We start from the raw sequence: 18,289 nt of genomic DNA, 5'->3' as shown, positions 1-18,289 counted from the left end.
CTGGCCTCTGAAGTCTCTTATTCTATCATTTTCCACTGCAGTCTCTTAGATTTCAGGCCCACAAGCTTGTCATCCACAGACAAAGCAACCCTGCCACCCGAACTCCTACACCACTCAGTGTTGGTGGGCCCATGTACATGGTTGAGCTGCACTGGTGACCCCTGAATCCATCCACTCTTTCCATGCCCAAAGCTGGGTCCCTGGGCCACTAGCCCACATCTCACAGAAGACATTGGAACCCCCAGCCCTGGTCTCCATGTGGAGGGCAGCCTGCCTTCCCTTCTCACACACTGACCATGCCGATCACACCCCAGGTCCCCTGCCTGGGTCCCCACATAGCCAATATCCAGGGCTTCCTGAAGAGGCCAAACTTAAGTCAAGCTGCTGCATGGACTCAGGGCAGATGCCTTGTTTTAGGGACCCTGCTGGCTGCTGATTCTTGGGGTGGAAGGAAAGGCAAACCCTATGAGCCACCACCTATAGGGCTCCAGCCAGGACTATGAGCTGCGAGTCTGTGGTGAGCACCGCCCTATCCCCCAGTCACAGTCCTGGGAATAAAACCTGGCTCTATACCTGCAAGGTCAGGGTATCTGCTTCTGCCCTCTACCACCTTTATTTCCCTCCAGGAACAATGGCATCCATCTATCCAATCACTGGACTAGCTACTCATCCATCTATCTACACACTCACACATCCATGGACCCACCCACCCACCCACCCACCCACCCATCCATCCATCCATCCATCCATCCATCCATCCATCCATCCATCCAACCATCCATCTACCCACCCACCCTCACATCCATCCATCCATCCATCTAACCATCCATCTATCCATCCATCCATCCATCCATCCATCCATCCATCCATCCATCCATCCAACCATCCAACCATCCAACCATCCATCTATCCATCCAACCATCCATCTATCCATCCATCCATCCATCCAACCATCCATCTATCCATCCACCCACACATCCATCATTCCATCTTTTAGCTTGACAGTAACTCAACAAATATACTTCTCATTGGTTGCTGGATGATGCTGTTCATGATGTGCTAGCCATGATGTATCAGCACCTTTGCCACTCAAGGCCTTTGCACATTCCCTTCTGTCTTGGGAAGTCCTCCCTGGTCTTGATCTGGTGAACCCTACTCACACTTTAGGTTCCAACCTGAACATCACTTTCTCAGAATGGCCTCCAGGGAATTTTGAGCTGGATGAGGACCCTGTCATCTCCTTGAAAGGCCCCATTCTCCTCTCTCAGGACGCAGCCCATTGCCCACATCAAGTCTGTCCCTTGTGAAGACCAAGATCCCCACGAGGCAGGAGCCCATCTGCTCTGTTCACTGTGAGGCCTGACACACATGTCTGTGGACAAGTGACAGTGGATAGTAATGGTGGGTGGTGGGTGTCGAGGTCGTCCTGGCTGGGCTCCACTGGAGCCCGAACATGCTCATGGTGACCAGGTTCAGAAAAGAGTCCTGTGAGGGTCTGGGGCTTGCTTGGGGCAGGGCTTGAATGCTGGCCATGGTCATAGTTTTAGCTTTTGGAAACTAGCCCATCTCTGGGGTTTCCTGGGCAAGGATTGGGACGTACAGGGGATGGTCCCAGGAGGGCCAGCTGCCATGCATCTGGGGATTGGGGGAGCCTGAGACATCATCCCAGCAGTGGGTGGGGTGGTGGGCAGGGTCACAAGGGGGAATTCTGTGTGAGGACTAGAGGGCTCAGGAAAACTGCTCCCTATCTTTGTCCTCTCTCTAGGGAGGACAGTGGGCAAGGGTGTGGGCTCAGTCTCGACATGGCCAGCAAGCACGACCCAACATGCTGCACCCTTGCCACAGTCCAGAGACCCCGAGGTCGGGCCGGAGGCGGCCTGGTTGACAGCAGCAGGGCCTGACCCTGCTGGGAGTGGCACCAAGAAGGTGCATTTGCCACCGTGGTCCTCGTGGGCAGGGGGTTGTAGCCCCAGGTTGCAGGCAGGAATGGGCACCTGGGCAGACATGGTAAGTCCACGTGACATGTGCAACTACTCCTGGGGTCTCCACAATGCAGCACTTAGGGGGGAACTTAGCCCCAGGAACAGACACTGGAATGAAGCTTGTCCAAGAGTAGAACAGAGACCCTGGAATCACAGGCCTGATGGGGGTTGCATGCAAACACTGGGCCCAAGGCGGCAGTGCACACCGGCAGGCCCTTTTCACGTGTCGGGTAAGAAGGACTTGCTTGCTCTGTGGGTGGAAAACCAGAGAAAATCACCTATCACCCACTGGGAATTAAGGCAACTCAGAAAACAAGACTTTATCGTAGGACAATTCCAGAGATGTGAAGCATTAAAGACTTGGGAGCCCCCATCTGCCGCTGTGGACAGGCTGGAGTGTGGACCCCGTCATGGCCCCGCCTGGCCCCGTGCCCTGCAGGGTGCTGGCATGCTCTGCTTCCTGGTCTGGATGCTGGATTAGGGTGCTCAGTCTGTGAAAGCTCGTCGAGCTGCATGCCTGTGACGTGTGTGTGTCTCGGTATGTGTTTCATATCTCAATAAAAAGTCAGGAAAAACTCAACCCATTCCTGTTGCTAAACAACTCAGGCTAAGAAGAAACCCCAGTGGGAATAAAAGAAATACTTAGAGGAAGAGGGAACTACAAATGCTACCTGGCAAAACTCACAGGATGCAGCAAAACCCGTGTTTCGAGGGAAATTCATGGCCTTGGATATAAATGTTCACGTTACAAAGGAAGAGAGACCGAAGACAGGGGAGCTGAGTGTCTGACTCACAGTAGAACAGCAGAGAAGGAACGCTTGCCACACTCAAGACAAGGAAAAGAAAATGAAAAGTACCAGCAGAATCAGTGGGAAAAGAAAACAAAGACACATCAGGAAAGATCATGTGGTACGAAGTGGGGTCTTTGAAAAAACTAACCAAATAAATACCCATTGGTGAGACTGACAAGTGAAGGAAAGAGAATTTAAGTCCTCCGACGTTCCACAGACAGTGCAGTGATCAACAAGGGACACTGCAACCAACTGCCAACAACTGAAAAAACAAGTAAAAATGGATAAACTTCAGAAATATATAGTTTACCAGAGACCTTTCAATGAGAAATACAAAACAGATAATCCTGTAACTATTAAAACTTGAGCAGCAAAAAGAAGATTTCCCTCCAAGGAGACAAGTGTCCTGATGAGTTAAGTGTGACCGGACCTTGGACATGGAGCGCCCTGTTGTTACATAAACTCTTACAGGCAGAGGAAGGGGCGCCCGCACAGCCTGGGACGGTCCTGCCCCCAACATGGTCAGAAACAGCACAAAACGCCAAAGTCGGCATCTGTAGATCGAACGTGACAGTGTATTAAAAAGATAAGACACCTGGCCACTTTAGGTTTTCTAAGCAAGAAGGACTGAATTAACATTAGAAAATAAGTACGTAAATATTAAAAATCGTAATGGTCATTTCAAAGGATGCAGAAGCACTTTCATAAAACCCAAGGTACGTTCACGGTAGAGCATGATGACCGGCACAGAGGGCCTTGTGTAGCAAATATGTCCTGGCTGAGGGCGGGGAGAGAAACGCTGCTTTCAGAGCCCGTGTCCCCGAGCAGGAGGTGCGCTGGCCACACCACGCGGCTGGCGACGTGAGCAGCTTTGTGACACACAGCAAGACGAGCAATGGAAACGTGACGCAAAACCTCCGCCCGGGCCGGTGATCTGATCAGTTAGATAGAAAAACTAAAGAACCTGTAAGTTATGGGAAATAACAAAAGAATTCAGCACGATGGCTGGACAGAAGATTAAGATATTAAAGTGAATTGTGTTCTGTAGACCAGCACCAAACAAGCAGAAAAATGCAATCACAAAGATGACCTCCAAGTTAGAATGTAAGCAGAAAATACCAAATTCCTGAGAATCAACTAATAAAGGGTATCCCAGACTCCTACAGGAAACAGTACTCAATGTTACTGAGGCGTTGACTAAGTGAGGAGGTAAAAGGGTTTATGCAGAAGACCCTATATTATAAAGATTGCCTCCTCCCCAAAGGGATCGATAGATTCAGTGCCATTCCAGTCAAAATGCCAACAGCTTTTCATGGAACTGGATAACTCATTCTAACACTTATGTGCAAGAACAGAGAGCCAAGAATAGTGAGAACACTTCTGAGGAAGGACAGGAGCGGGTCTCCCTCTCGGGGAGGACGGGCCCACTCTGCTATCGGGCCTGCTGTGTGAGCACCTGCGGCCAGCATCCGTGGGAAGGGGTATCCACACGGAAAGGGAGGAAACCTGGTCCTTACCTCACACTGCCGAGAAAAGTCATCTCAAGCAATTCGAATGTGAAGAACAAAATTTTTAAATTCCTGGTAGAAGATATCAGCAAACCTCCATTAGACTTTGGAGTTGGGACGGTCTCTTAAGGTACAAAGAATAGTAACAAAGAAAACATGAATAAACTTGACTCCATTAAACTGGAGAGACCTCCTCCCTCATAGGAGGCCCTTTAGTGGTCCTCCCGACAGTGTGGTTCCCAAGGCGGACGACCCTCAGCACGCCAGACCGACGCTCTTGTTCCAGCCGAGTGCACCCCGGACCTTCCAGAGGCTCTGCTCCAGGGACACCCCAACGGGGACCTCGCCAAGGGCAGAGCTGCCATGAAAACCAGCTGGCTTCCACAGAGCCCGATATTAAAGGGTGGGCAGATACTTGAAATAGCCCTACTCTTCCCACTGTGTTTTTGGGGAAAAATACTGTTATTTTTCATAAAAATATGTTGTGTATCAACATGCAACGGCTTATAATTGCTTTTAAATGAACTCATAGGTAAGCATTTTGCAGGTGTCTCAGTTTAAGCTGTAACACACACTGGTAGGCTTAACCTGCACCACGGAAAGCTCTCCGGCTACTCAGTCATTTTCAGGAGTGTGAAGGGTCCCGAGAACCGCTCGCCGTCTTACGGACAGAGGAGACATTGCCATCCTGACAAAATGGGTGGAAATATATAAAGAAAAGCATAACGACTGCACGGAAAATGGGCCTTCTCAGCCACATGGAGCTGGGGGTCTGTGGCACCTGCTGGCGGGAGCACACTCTGGTGCGGCCACCGTTGGAGACCGTGGAACACCGCCTGCCCCGCTGTGTGGCCGTCCCATGGCCAGGTCCACACCTGGGAGGAGCTCCTGCCCAGATCCACCAAGGTTGTGCAGGGCGGCACCAATGCTCCCATGAGCCAGGGGCTACACGTGACCTCCCGCTGGGTTCAGGCGCATCGTCCAGAAACACGTAAGAGAAAGTTCCAGAAGATAACGTGTAGTGACACTCTTCTTCGAATGTGAAAACCAGCACACACCAAACAACACTGCTTTTAGGAACAGCCCGGCGGCACGGAGGCGGGCGGCACTGGGAGGACGTCCGTTATTGCAGGGCTTTAGTTTCTTGTTGGTTCTGGTGTTAAACATGCAGGTAAACTAAGGAGGTCTGTGCATGGACCAGGGCTGGGAGCTGCCCCAAGCCAAAGGCCACCTGGGCTCTGGTTCTGGCCCCCGAGGTCCAGGGAATCAGAGAGACCCGATCCACCAGCGACCCAGGGCCCTGCGGTCCTGCCTGCCACTGGAGCGTGGACGAGGGCCTCTCAGGGGAAGGGGCTGGTTGCTAGTTTAAGGTAAAGTAGAGCAGAGGAGGGGCCAACCCCAAAACTCTTATTTTGGGGTTAAAATTTAACCTAACGTCACTAAGCTAATGGGTTTTCCCTGAAATTTTTGAGTTTGTAATTACTTGTTAACGATTGATTTTTCTCCGCCCACCTCAGACTACAGGCTCCACGGAGATGGGAGCTGTGAACGGCAATCTGGGGGAGCCCAGCGCGGCACTCAGGGGAGAGTGCCACCACCCCATTCTTGGTGCCCCCCAGCCACGCTCCCCGGCATGCACACAGGGGTGCCCAGGGGGTGGTGACCTGAGCCCAGAGCGAGGTAGCACGGCTGCCTCGGGGTATCACCCACAGGCCACGTGTCTCTGCCGGGTGCTGCCATCCCACCGCCCCGCTCTTTCCCTCGGAGACGCTGTGCTTCCCCCCAGCCACCACTAGCAACTTCAGGCCCTTTTAACACGTGAAATACAGTGATGTTCACACCCGGGAAACATACTCGACAAATATAATGACAAGCACGTGTCCACACACCAAGCGGCCACTGGAGCTTACGGTGCCGCCGGGGACCCCGAGTCTGACAAAGGTGGGGGTGCCCCGAAGGCAGCCCCCCAAGCCCAGCCCGTGCCCTGCACGCAGGTGCCCCCGCCTGCTGCCACCCACCTCGAAGGTGTTCCCGGTCACATCGAACTCGGGGGGCACAAAGGCGCCCTCAGGGTCATCTGGGGAAGGAAAAGAGAAGGCCTCTGATCACACACGCACAAGGCCCAATGGTGAGGAGGAAGCCAGGCGGGCAGGAGCTGTGGCCTCCCGCTCCCCAGGGGCCCCTTCCGTCCTGGCGTCCCAGGGGACTGGGTCAGAGGAAACAGCGCTTGAACAGGAAGACCTCGTTCTTCACGGGAAGCCCGGGGAAGCCGTCCAAGGAGGAAGGAGAAGGGTTTTCCCGGCCTCCCAGAGAAGGGGACTGAAGGAGCCAGTTGGGGAAAGTCGGGCCATCCGCTCGGGCCCTCCCTGGAGCAGGGGAGGGGCTGCGGGAACCCTGGAGGCTGGGCAGGCAGCGGGGGGCCCCTGCGCTGGCCACCACGCCCTCGGCCTCACGCCCCACAACCATTCACCATGGGCCGGCGGGCCCCACGCGGGTCCCCTGCAGGAGCCGTGACACAGCCCGGGGGGGCCTCCCACCTCCTTCTCCCTCAGCGGTTCTTGGGGCTGGAGATCCCACCAGGGCAGCCGCTGCAATCCGGGGGGCCGGGGCGGGACCCTGTGTCCACCTTCTCCCCAAAGGCACCTTCTGCCGCCCCTGCCGCCGCCCCAGGCTCACCGCTGAGCTGCTCCATGAAGCACACGTTCCCGCTGGTGTTGAACGCCAGAGTGTCTGGTGTGATGCACAGGGTCTGGAAGATGGCCGCGTGGGCGACGCTCCTCATGGACAGGCTGCACTCCAGGCACACGGCCCACGCCTCCTGCTCGCTGAGGCCACTGTCCCGCAGCGACAGGATGTCGGCCAGGGACACGTTCTCCTGCCAAGATAGGCCGCAGCTGAGGCAGGTGTGGGGACAGACCCAGGCCGCAGCAGGCCCTCCTCGCCGGGAAAGGCCTGGCGCCACGGCGTCGAGACCGACTCAAGGGAAGCAGACAACGCGCAGCAGTGTTTCACTTTACGTCAGAAACGGGGTTGTGGGCAAAGGCTTTAAAAAAACCACCCAGAAAGTCACCCGCCCCACAGCCCCCTGGATGCCAGAAGCCACAGGGCATTTGGCAGAACGACCAGCGTGCTATTGGGAGCCGGTGTCGGCCCCGGGGGCCGGGACCTGGTTCTTTGTGCCAGAAATCGCGGCCTCCCACAGCCCCCGGGTCCAGCTGGGTTCCCTGCACCCCGACGCCCCGGCTCACACGTGGCTCGGTGGGCATGCTGACGGCCTTCACTTTTTTAGGTTGTACGCAGGTGAGCAAGGCGTAGGCACCGGTGGAGATGAGTCAGTATGTACAGAAGCAGCGTGGTGCCCGCAACAGAGCAAACGTGGTGTGAGCCTACCACGGGACCACGTGACACACAGGAACGCCGGACACGACGGCGGAGCCGCGGCCCAGACCTGAGCTCCGGGCCGTGCACACAGAGGACCCGAAGTCACCGTGGTCCCTCCTGCGCAGCCAGATCCCAGGCCTCCCCGTGCTGGGTTCCCCCTTCGGATGTGACCGAGCTCAGTGGTGACCGTGTCACCAACACGCACACACGCACCTGACACCCACACCCTTGCACATCGCCGTGCACGCACACACCTCCCCTGCGCGTGCACGCATCCTGGCACGACTCTCACACGGTCACAGAGGCATGAACTCACACATGTCCGCACTCCACACACCTCCCCTGCACGTGCACGCATCCACGACTCTCACACGGTCACAGAGGCATGAACTCACACACGTCCGCACTCCACACACCTCCCCTGCACGTGCACGCATCCACGACTCTCACACGGTCACAGAGGCATGAACTCACACACGTCCGCACTCCACACACACTCGTACGAGTTCATGCACCCTCCGTGGTCGAGCCACACAGCCCACACGCATGCACACACACACTCACTACCCATACTTCCACTTAAATGCACAGTTGTGCAATTCCACACTCACACACGCCTCATACTGACTCACATACACTCCGTGTGTTCACACATATACACCCATACTCTCACACACACTTGTGCCCGAGTTTGGCACACACACATTCTCACACATCAGACACCTTGGATCTCCAGGCCCTAAGCTGGCCTGCTGTTCGATGCCCTAGCCACCTCTCTGTGCCCACGTGTCTGTGCTCCACAGGCCCGCACGGGGGGAGCCGGAGCCTGCAGGGAGCACGCAGGGGGGGTCAGGAGAGGGGGTGGAGAGCAGGGGGAGCAGAGGAGATGGTGCAGAAGACTGAGCTCCCTCCTGTCTCCAGCCTCAGCCGCCCCACCCCTCCCAGCACGCAGGACTGTTCTCCGAGTGCGGCCAAGCTGTCTGGTCATGAAAAGTCTCCTAGCTCCTGCCCTCGAATTTCCCCCACCTGCATTGCAAGGGATCCCCACAACTACAGGCAAAGCGGACAAGGAGCGGAAGGAAGGAAGGAAGGAAGGAAAGAAAGGGAGAGAGAGAGAAAATAAATCAGGGAGTGGTTCCCGTGGGCGTCTTGGCTAAGCCTCTGGGCTCAGCAGGGTGGGGTGATGGAAGGGGGACCCCGGGACTGGGCCTCCACATCACCCCCAGGCCCTTCTAGCTCTTTCTGTGGGGTAGATGGATGAGAGAAGCACAGCCCGTTGGAAGCTAGTTCAGGAAGAAGGGGCCACGGGGTTCATGCAGATGCAAGAGCAGAGAGTTGCCAGCCAGCTTCCAGAAATATGTGCACCCCTGTGGGGAAGGTGGTCTGGGAGTTTTAAAAGGAGAATGAGAGCATAAAGCAGATTAGACTGGGGTGTGGAGGGGGCTAGCAAACCCGGAAATCTCAATTTCCCCATCTCCCTGCCGTGTTCCTGAGGGTCACGGATAAAAGGTCTTTCTGATTTGGCTCAATCTAGGGGTCGCTATGCACCACCCTGGGACTCCCCAGGATGTGCCTGCCTGTGGGGCCCATTAAAGGGGTGTCTTGGGAGTGCGTGCATGCACACACACGTGCACATATGCACACGTGCACACGCTAATAAACAACCCAGAGACCCTGTGGTTTTGTGCTATTTAGGAGAACAAAGCTAGCCCACACTGTGAGTCTGAGCCAGCTTCCACTGCAGGGGCCTTGTTGACGCCCTGCTGGTGGCCGCCTCCCCTGGCCGCACGCGCCCGCTCACGCAGCTGTTGCCCCAGGTCCTGGAGGTTGTCTGTGGTTACGATCAGCCGTCCACCTGTGAACTCCTCTGTCCATGACCTGGGTCTGGCACCCGCCGCCCCTCTGTGGGAGCTCCCCAAGAGAAGGGAGCCCAGGCCAGGGGTGCCCACAGGGCATCTCACGGGGCATGGCTTCCTGTTCAAGGCCCCTCCCCACCGCCCTGTCCACTGGAAGATGCCCGTGTGGGGGGGAGCCCCAGTGCCTATTCATGGTGTGAGCATCTAAATGGGAGACTGTCTGCGTGACTTCATAGAGCGAATCTGTGGGTCCTGAGTCATTGCTTCCGGTGCATGGCTGAAGCCCCGATTCACAGACAAGATGCTCTCGGCCCCTCTGAAACCCAGCTGTTCTGCCGGGAAGGCAAGATTCAGCTGGCGTGGTTCCAGGACAGAGCTGAGGTTTGCCACTGGCTCTCCTGGGCACACCAAGATTGGGGGGCGTCTCACCAAGTGCTGGGGGACCCTGAACCATGGACCCCATGGTCACCTGTCCTCTGGGACCTGACACCTGCCCTTCCAGTTCACCCTGGCTGGAGGAATGACCCTCCCTTGCGTGAAGCCGTGGCCTAAGGAGGGCGGACGGGATGAGACTTGGTAGTGGACCGGCAGGAACAAGGACGAGAGACCGGGAAGCCTGTACCTGCTGCTCAGACTTCCTCAGTCCATCTCCACCAGAATCCCAGGGACGCCCCCACCCCCTGGGCCACCCCGACAGACGGGAGCCACGTGGGCATCCTGCACGTTGGTGCTCATCTCCGGGACCCCGGGGCTCTGAGACTCGCTGCCAGGTCGGCCCTGCACGCCCCGGGGACACCACAGGGTCTGGGCAGGATGGACAAGAGCATCACTGGTTGAGGCAGACATTTCAGAAGGAGGTGACATGCTATGAATCGTAAAGTCGGCCCCAGCGCCCACTGATGCCTGTCTGTAGCCCCACCTCTGGGGCACCCACATGCCCACCACCCATGACGGCCCGCGGCCGGACGCATCACGACTTCCCACACAGCAGCTGTCCCTGCTGCCGCCAACGCGGCCTGACCTTGTCACTGCTGGGCAGCCTCTGGTGGCTCTACCTTCTGAGTACTGACCTAGTCTTCTGTGAGGGGACCTGGGTCCAGGAACCCCACCCCTCTCTGTCCCCCAGCAAGGCGCTGCCTGGATGGGATGTGGGGTAGGCCTGAGGGTGAGGGTCACCTAAGTCACGGTCCTTGAAGGACAGGAAAGAGTTGTCCTTCCCTAGGGATCCTGCAGGCGCAAGCTCTACCCTGTGAGGGCTGGGAGGAAGGGCACCCCTCAGGGGGGGCGGCTCCCCAGGGCAGCCCCTCATCAGCCAGTCCCTGGGTCTCAGAGGGCAGGGCTGGCTTCCCACCGGAAGACCCTTATCCAGTTATGGCAAAGTGTGCCCATCCAGGAGATTCTGTGCCTTGAAGACACCCCGCTGCCCTCCTTCAGAGACAGTGTGTGAGCCAGGGTTACACGGGGACCCACGGGGACCCACGGATCGCTCTTGCAGATTTCAAACGTACTCTTAGATGTTAATGTTTTCAACCTTGGAGCATTCTAGTAGGAACTGCCAACACGAAACCCAGATCACTGCTGAGAACAGTTGTTGACAATCTCCAGGCCTGCCGGCAGGTTCCTTCAACCTGCCAGACGCCCAGGCCTGGGAGGCTCTGCAGAGTACCCTGTTGGGGGTCTTACCCCTGGCCCTAAAGTGCCCCCCTCCAACTCATAACTATCGCCCACCACGAAGCTCTCCTTGGCTTCCCAGTTGTCTGCAGTTCGGTGCTGTTTGGGTAGCAGCCTCACATGGACCCAGTAGAGCTCAGTGGGAGTATCTGCTTCCTCACAGGGCACCCCCGAGCTGTGGGCCACTCTCGGCGGCAACACGGACCCCACCCACCTCCAAATCCCTGGGTCCAGCCCAGCGCCCAGCCCACAAATGCCGGGGAGGTGCTCTCTGCATGTGGAAGGGATGAGAAGACTCCTTAAAACTCAGGAGAGTCTAGGGACCAGGAGACACACTGCCCCCGGGCCCAAACCGGCGCACCATCTTCGTCTCCAAGCCTGCCCCTGTCCTTGTCCCCTGCAGGCCCCTGAAGGTGGCACCACCGGCCTCCGGGAGGCCCGGCACCCACCCCTCCTGCAGCCGCTGCTCTTCCTGATCCCTCATCCATGTCCTTTGCTGGTCCCCATGTAGGGTCACCACCTGCAGGAGGCCAGAGACTGGGCTGGGCGACAACCTCCAGGACCTGAGGCCCACTCACCACCTGCCCCGGGGGGTTTCCGGCTAAGAGAGTGCTCTGGGGCACGCACCCAGAGTGAAGCTGCTGGGACACAGGGAGCAGCCATCTTCCAGGCCACTATCAAATGCCAAGCTGCTTTCCAGAGAGGCTGTTCCACGCACACTCACTCCGGCAAGGGGGCGTCCGGTGCCACGCCAGTCCCTGCCGACTCGGCCACTGCCCAGTTTTTATTCTTGCCAACTGGCACTTGAGAGGCCCTCACAGTGGGTGTCTTCGCATTCCTTGATGATGATGAAGTTGAGCATTTTTCATGTTTACTGGCCAGTTGGATTTTCTCCGGGGTTACAACCAGAGAAACATTCCAAGGGGCTCCTGGGCAGGGGGGTAGGGTCCTGTGCCTTGACCTTGCTGTATGGGCTGTTGTTATGACCAGCGGTCAAACTGTGAACTCCTCTGTCCACGTCCCGGGTCTGGCACCCGCCGTCCCTCTGTGGGAGCTGCCCTGCGTCTCCTCCGGCCTGGCCCTCCCCGGGGCTGCGGCAGCACGGCCCACCCTGGCTGGTGATGCAGCCTGGCTCCCCCTCATCTTACAGGACGGCTTTTCAGATGCAGCCGGGCTCTATAATATGCTGTGGCAGGCACGGTCACATGTCTGATGGAGACCTAAAACCTTCAACGCCAACGGAGTGTGTGCAGGAAGCATCGAGTCTGGACCAGTGTGTTCGCAGGTACGGGACATCGGTCTGGCTCTAAGGCTCAAGCCGGACAGTTTTATGGGAGCCTACCCAAAGACAACGTCTCTGTCCCCAGAACAGGTGGAGAAGTTCGAGGGGCCCATCGGCGCTTTCCCAGTGGACGCTGCCAGTTCAGTGGCATCCCACGTCCCCTGGAGGCCTCGGTCATGGGACGATGGCACCCCCAGCCCTATGCAGTGTGCACAGCTGGGGGGGTGCTCCGACCCAGAGGGGCATGAGGGAACCCCAACCCAGAGAAGGCACCAGTGCACACGGGAGTACAGACCATGGCAGGGACCCAGCTTTGGGTCTGGTCCTGGCCCTGCTGTTCTGTTTATTTGGCACCAGCCGCTGACTCTGCACGGGGCACAAAGGAGGCCCTCAAAGTGTGGGGTGGCTGACACAACAAGGTTCTGTATGAAGAACCACATTCTACGTCTGCTTTGGATGGTGATTCTGGAGGTGAGTCTTCTAACGGATCCACTGAAATGTGTCCTCTGGGGGAGACTCTGATGGCTGTGAGCTGGGTGCACCCTTTCATTTTCCATCAAAGCCATGGAGATGCCCAAAGGCTTATTCATTCTCTTGCTTCTCCTCTCTGCAGCCTTGCCTCTTACCAAATCCAGGCCACCATGGCGGTGGCAGGTTGGGGGGGGAAGGGAACACCAGCCCTCAGGTACAGCCTCAGAGGCTCTTGGCCGGCCAGCCCCCCGCTTCCTACGGCAGACTCCGCTGCCCAAGATGGTGCTTCCCCCGCATGAACTCCATCCTTATAGCCAGCTCTCCTCCAGAACTGGGGGGCAGGCAGAGGCGGAAGACCCTGGCGACTGCAGCTGCAGCTCCTATGAACCCCCTGACGTACTCCAGGAGGATGGTGGCCATGTCTAACTCTTGGCCGCCAGCCTTGCCCAGGTGGGTGTTGGAGGGTCTTCATCAGCACCAGGCTGGTTACAGCCCATCCCATGAATGGCTGCACGATGCCAGCATTCCTCAGCTGTGAGCACAGAAGCCCGGAGACTGGGGCATTTGCCTGCTGGAGGCGCGGAAGGTTCTTCATCCACCCAGACCCCATAGCCTTGGGTCTTCCTGGGAGTGGCTGCATCCTCTGGGGTCACCTATCACATGGAGGGACCTGGCTTGTTCATTTGACCCCAAGCCACAGCCTGTGGGCTGTGCTAGGGAAGCCAGAGTTACAGGCAAATTGGTTCTGTGGGCACCTGTCCAGTGCATGACCAGAAGCTCCATGTGATGGAGACTGCTGGTCTCTCTGAGCCTTGGGTAGGGGGATGCCTCAGGACTCAGGATCCTGAGTGGAGGCCCCTGTTGTCCTCTCTGTGCAGGAAGCAGCCCTCTGTTCTGGGGGGGCCTCCCAGACCTCCACCCCAGCTCCTGAACCTGCTGGCCGGATTGGGCTCTGCTGGCTGGTGCCTCCAGCTGACCTCCTAGGGTGCTGGCAAGGAAGAAAACAGCCAACCCCCTCCTTCCCCTCCTCCCCCTCACGATGCCCCAAATCACACTCATCCATCCAACATTTACAGTCAGGAGCCCCCCAGCCCCCCACCCCACAGGGCACCAACTTCTTCAGTGACCACCCACCCACTGCTGTCCCATGTGGCATTCCAGGGGGCCGTCCTCTCCGAGCAAATGCTAAAGGACGGTGGCGGCTTGCTGAGAGCGGCTGCCAAGACCTGGGCCAGGGGCAGGAGACCTGGGGGGGCGGGGGCACCTTCCCCCGGACTCTCCCTAGAAGGTGGGGGAAGGCAGGACCCACCGCGGGCGCCGGGGCTCACCTCGTCCTCTGGCAGAGTGGGGAGCGGCTCGAAGTCGTAGCCCGCCAGGTCCTTGCCATCCTCCTCGTACAAATCCGCCGCGGCCGTGTCCATGGCCTGCATCCTGCTGGCGCGCCGGCGGCGCCTCGGACTGGCCGGCGCCGGGGGCCTCGCGCTCCGGCCGGCGCCCCTGCCCGCCGCGCCCGCCCGGCCTCGGCCTGCCCGCGGGCCCCGCGCCCGGCTCCGCGCGCCGCTCGGGCTCCGGCTCGGGCTGGGGTTCGGCTCCGGCTCCGGCTCGGGCTCGGCTCCGGCTCGGGCTCGGCTCCGGCTCGGGCTGGGGTTCGGCTCCGGCTCGGGCTCGGCTCCGGCTCGGGTTCCGGCTCCGGCTACGCGCGCCCGGCTGCCATGGCAACGTGCCCGCCCCCCGCGGCCCCGCCCTCGGCGTGCCGCCCGCGCGCCTGCCGCAGTGTCACCCGAGCGGGGGACCCGGTGCCTGGGAGGACCGGGGGTCCCGGCGCTCGCAAGGCCCTGCTCACTTTGGCGGGCGCTGGGGCACGAGTGGGGGCTGCGCGCTCTTGGGGACTCTGTCTCCGGGGACGTCGGCCGCCTTCTGTAGGCCGCTCGGCCTGTGCGCGGCGGGGCCCCTTGTGTGGCCGGTGTCCTGAGCGACGCCCCCGCAGGCTGCTGCCCGGGTGTGCTCCCACCGGGGCCCCGGAGATCGAGGGCCGTGGCCCACCGCTAGGAGAGCTCTGGGTGGGTCGTAGGCTCTCCGCGGGGGCCCTCCGGTCCCTCCCCCGCCGCCTAGGGGCGGGGCTGCCGCAGTCTTCGTTGGGGGTGGCGGCTGCGGAGGCTCAGAGGCTCGCGGTTGGGGGTGGGGGGGCGGAGAGGGGAGAGGGGGGCTGGAGACCCGGCGGGGCTCGTCTGAGCAGCTGCGGTCTGGCCTGCCTCCTCTCTTGAGCGAGGGTCTCATGGATGCCGTGCTGGGAGCCACAATTACGCTTTCTTTCCGACCTTGCCAGCCAGCCTTGGGGCAAAGAAACCCAAAGACCGGACAGCCCCTCCCCGCAATTCAGCGGTTCCGCTGTCTCCCGATTAACCCCTTCGTTCCCCCATTTATGGTCCAGTGGCTGGACTTGCTCCAGCACGGGGCGAGCCTTGCCCCAAGCTGGGGCCCATGGTTGTCTGAACATCCCGGATACTCTCCCAACCCCGGCGAAGGGCCAGACAGCACCCCCTACCAGCCTTTCCACAGGAGGTGGGCATGGTCCTTTCCCGCCTCCTAGCAGAGCTCTGGGTCAGAGCCCTATAGGAGAGCAGATGCTACTGGCCAGGCTATCAGCTTCCACACGTGGCCAGCCCTATCCTCACAGCCTTGCTTGGCCAGGTACACAGCAGGCGCTCCATAAATGCTCCTGTGTGAATGAGCCAGGACTTGTGGCAAGGCATGCAAAATCCAAGCGTTCACTGGGACACTAATTCCCAATATCCTGTGCTTGGGTCAGGTCACTGTGACCCTGGGCCCTGGCACGTGACGCCCAAGCATGTGGGGGCACACAAGTCACGGGAGAAACAGGCCTCAAGCTGGTAGCTGGGTGGTCAGCCTCATCCTGTGCAAAACGCTGGTCCTTGAACCCACCCGAGTCAACTAAGCTGAAATTGGGTGCAGTTTTTCCCCTTCTGGGGGTGCTGAAAAGCTCAGAGTAGCAGCCAGGGCTGGGTGGGTGGAGGTAGCGGGAGCCGGAGAAAAGCCACCTCACAGCTGTGGGATGTGGGCCAGCTGTCTGAGCTGTCCCTGTGGGCACCACACAGGGCCTCAGAAGGAGGCAGAGGGAGGCCGGTGGGCTCTGGGCTGCACCCCCACCCTCAGACCCAGTCCACAGAGCTGGGCACCCCGGCTGCCGGGTCCGTCTGCTGCAGGGTTGGGGGGGCGGGCTGGTGAGACCTGGATGTGGCCAGCCCTTACTCACCACCCAGACTAAGTGCCCTTTGTGGGGGCACAAAGGCCGAGCTGCAGGGACCTCGTGGAGGTGGGCTTTGTCACCTGGTTCTCTGGTCACTGTGCACCTGGCTGAGGGCGCAGGGTTTAGGATGGGCACTTAGGCACTGAATGGGAGGGGCAAAGATAATCCCACTTCTGAGGAGCATTGGTCGTATTTCAAGTGTTCTGGGTCTAATGACACATCGTCTATTTGATGATGCATCCAATTTGGGTAAAATGCAGAACATGCAGGCTGTTGATGTGGGCACTTCCCATCTCCTGGGTCAGGCAGACTGTTGCTCCATGGAGGGGGACCAGGAGCATGGGTCAGTGCGGAAGGGCCAAGGGGGAGCCCATGGGGGGCCACCCCGCAGGTCCTTCTTTTACCCCCCTGCTTTCATTTGTAAGTTTGTGGTCCTTGGTCTTCCTTGTTCAGTGGCATGATGTCATCTCCACTGGAAGCTTTGTTAGTCTGAGTGTTTGCATACTTGCTTGCTTTTGTAAGCTTTGCTCCAAGAAAGGATTTGGTACTGGACCTGTGTTCTGGTGCCTTGAACATAAGTAGAGGCTTCATTAATGTGGTTGGATGAGGCATGATTCTTAACATCAGAGCAAGTCTTGATTAGGCGCTCCAGATCTTCCAGAGCTGATGAGCCCACATATGTGTGAGGACATCCAAGTAGCCCCTGGGTGTCCATTCAAAGTTAACTCCCAACCCAGTTTCAAACCGTGCCAAGAATCCTCACGAACAGACACTGGAATGGCCTCTCAGCGTTGGCCTGCATGCCTGCCCCTCCCCCCACATGCCCAGCCGGCCCGCCTTCTTCCTGAGGACCCACGGGTGACGTCAGAATCCTGCTCCACAGTGAGGCCATGACGTGGGGGTGCCCCGGTCTTCTTAGTGGTCCCTGACCCAGCAGAGCACACTCTGCTCACCTGTCTGCCCCACCTCACTTCCCTGCAAGACCCTCCATTCTGTAGATCCTGGCCTGAGCTGCCCTCCCTGCCTCTGGCCTCTGCCGTCCACAGACCTTGCTCCTGATCAGTGCCAGGTCCGAACGCCCCTGACGGATGCTGTCTCCTGCAGAGTTCCATGCTTGTCTCTGGACCCTTGTCCTACTCAGACACTGGCAGGACTTTGCTTCGTTCTTCTGAGCCCCAGGTCTCCTGTAAGGGGCGGGGGGCTCCCTCCTGTCTTAAGGCGTGCAGTCAGCGCTCTCAGCCTGACCAGTCTGTGGCTGATGTGAATGGAGCGGGGGTCTTCAGAGTCTTGGCTCTCATTTTCCCTGAATGAATTTTGAAAAGTGTCAAACTGCTTGCACATTTTGAAGTCAACATTTAAAATTTGTAAGAAATCACAAATGTAAATAATTGCAAGGAATGGAATTTCTGGTGTGGTAAATACTGATATTTTGGAGTAAAACTGTTACTCTTGTCAATGTATCCAAGAAGCTAATTACCAAAATGTTGGGCTTTTTTTTTTTTTTGCATTTAAGTATGCTCTACACCCAGCGTGGGGCTCAAACTCACCATCCCAAGATCAAGAGTCGCATGCTCCACAGACCTGAGCCAGCCAGGCGCCCCAATACCAAAATGGTTTTGATGCCCAAGGTCAGTCATTTAAAAAAAAAATCACATAAACATGTTCTTTACCAGTCCAAAATCTTCATGAGAACATTTTCCCTTAAACTTATTATAGACATCAAATTTTGGCCAGAATTTTATCCTATTGTGATATCTTTTCATGCTTGAAAGTTTCTATAGTTCCCCCATCACACTTCTTTGCAACAAATACACATGTAGGTTTTAGTAAATCAAATATTCAATAAATAAGAAAATTTAAATGTTTTTTTGGTTGGTTTCCAGGGACCATAAGACTTATTTTACAGTCTTGAAGTCTTTCGGTGAAATAAACGACCATATTTGTTCTGGCGTTGGGAACACACACCCAAGGACCATGGATTACTAATGTGGCTTCTGTTGGGAGAGCCTGAGCCCTCCTAATAGTCTGTGCTGTCACTCTAGCTGTCACTATGTGGCTGTCATCCTGTGGCTGTTACTC

At 57.8% G+C, this 18,289-nt stretch overlaps 1 protein-coding gene across 1 annotated transcript in view; it reads right to left on the bottom strand.

Annotated features, from left to right (window-relative positions):
• KNDC1 (kinase non-catalytic C-lobe domain containing 1) overlaps positions 1-14,372 on the bottom strand; it is a 62,344-nt gene extending 47,972 nt beyond the window's left edge. The window contains 3 exon segments of the mRNA XM_034986516.1: positions 6,300-6,358; positions 6,958-7,156; positions 14,271-14,372. Coding sequence (XP_034842407.1) covers positions 6,300-6,358; positions 6,958-7,156; positions 14,271-14,372 — 360 coding nt within the window.
• Between the last annotated feature and the right edge of the window lie 3,917 nt (positions 14,373-18,289).

Source organism: Mirounga leonina, unplaced genomic scaffold, assembly GCF_011800145.1.
Source record: "Mirounga leonina isolate KUSES-001 unplaced genomic scaffold, KU_Mleo_1.0 Mir_114, whole genome shotgun sequence".
Taxonomy (NCBI): Eukaryota; Metazoa; Chordata; class Mammalia; order Carnivora; family Phocidae; genus Mirounga; species Mirounga leonina.
Note: the sequence above shows the minus strand (reverse complement) of the source record. Positions and strands in the feature narration are given on the sequence as shown.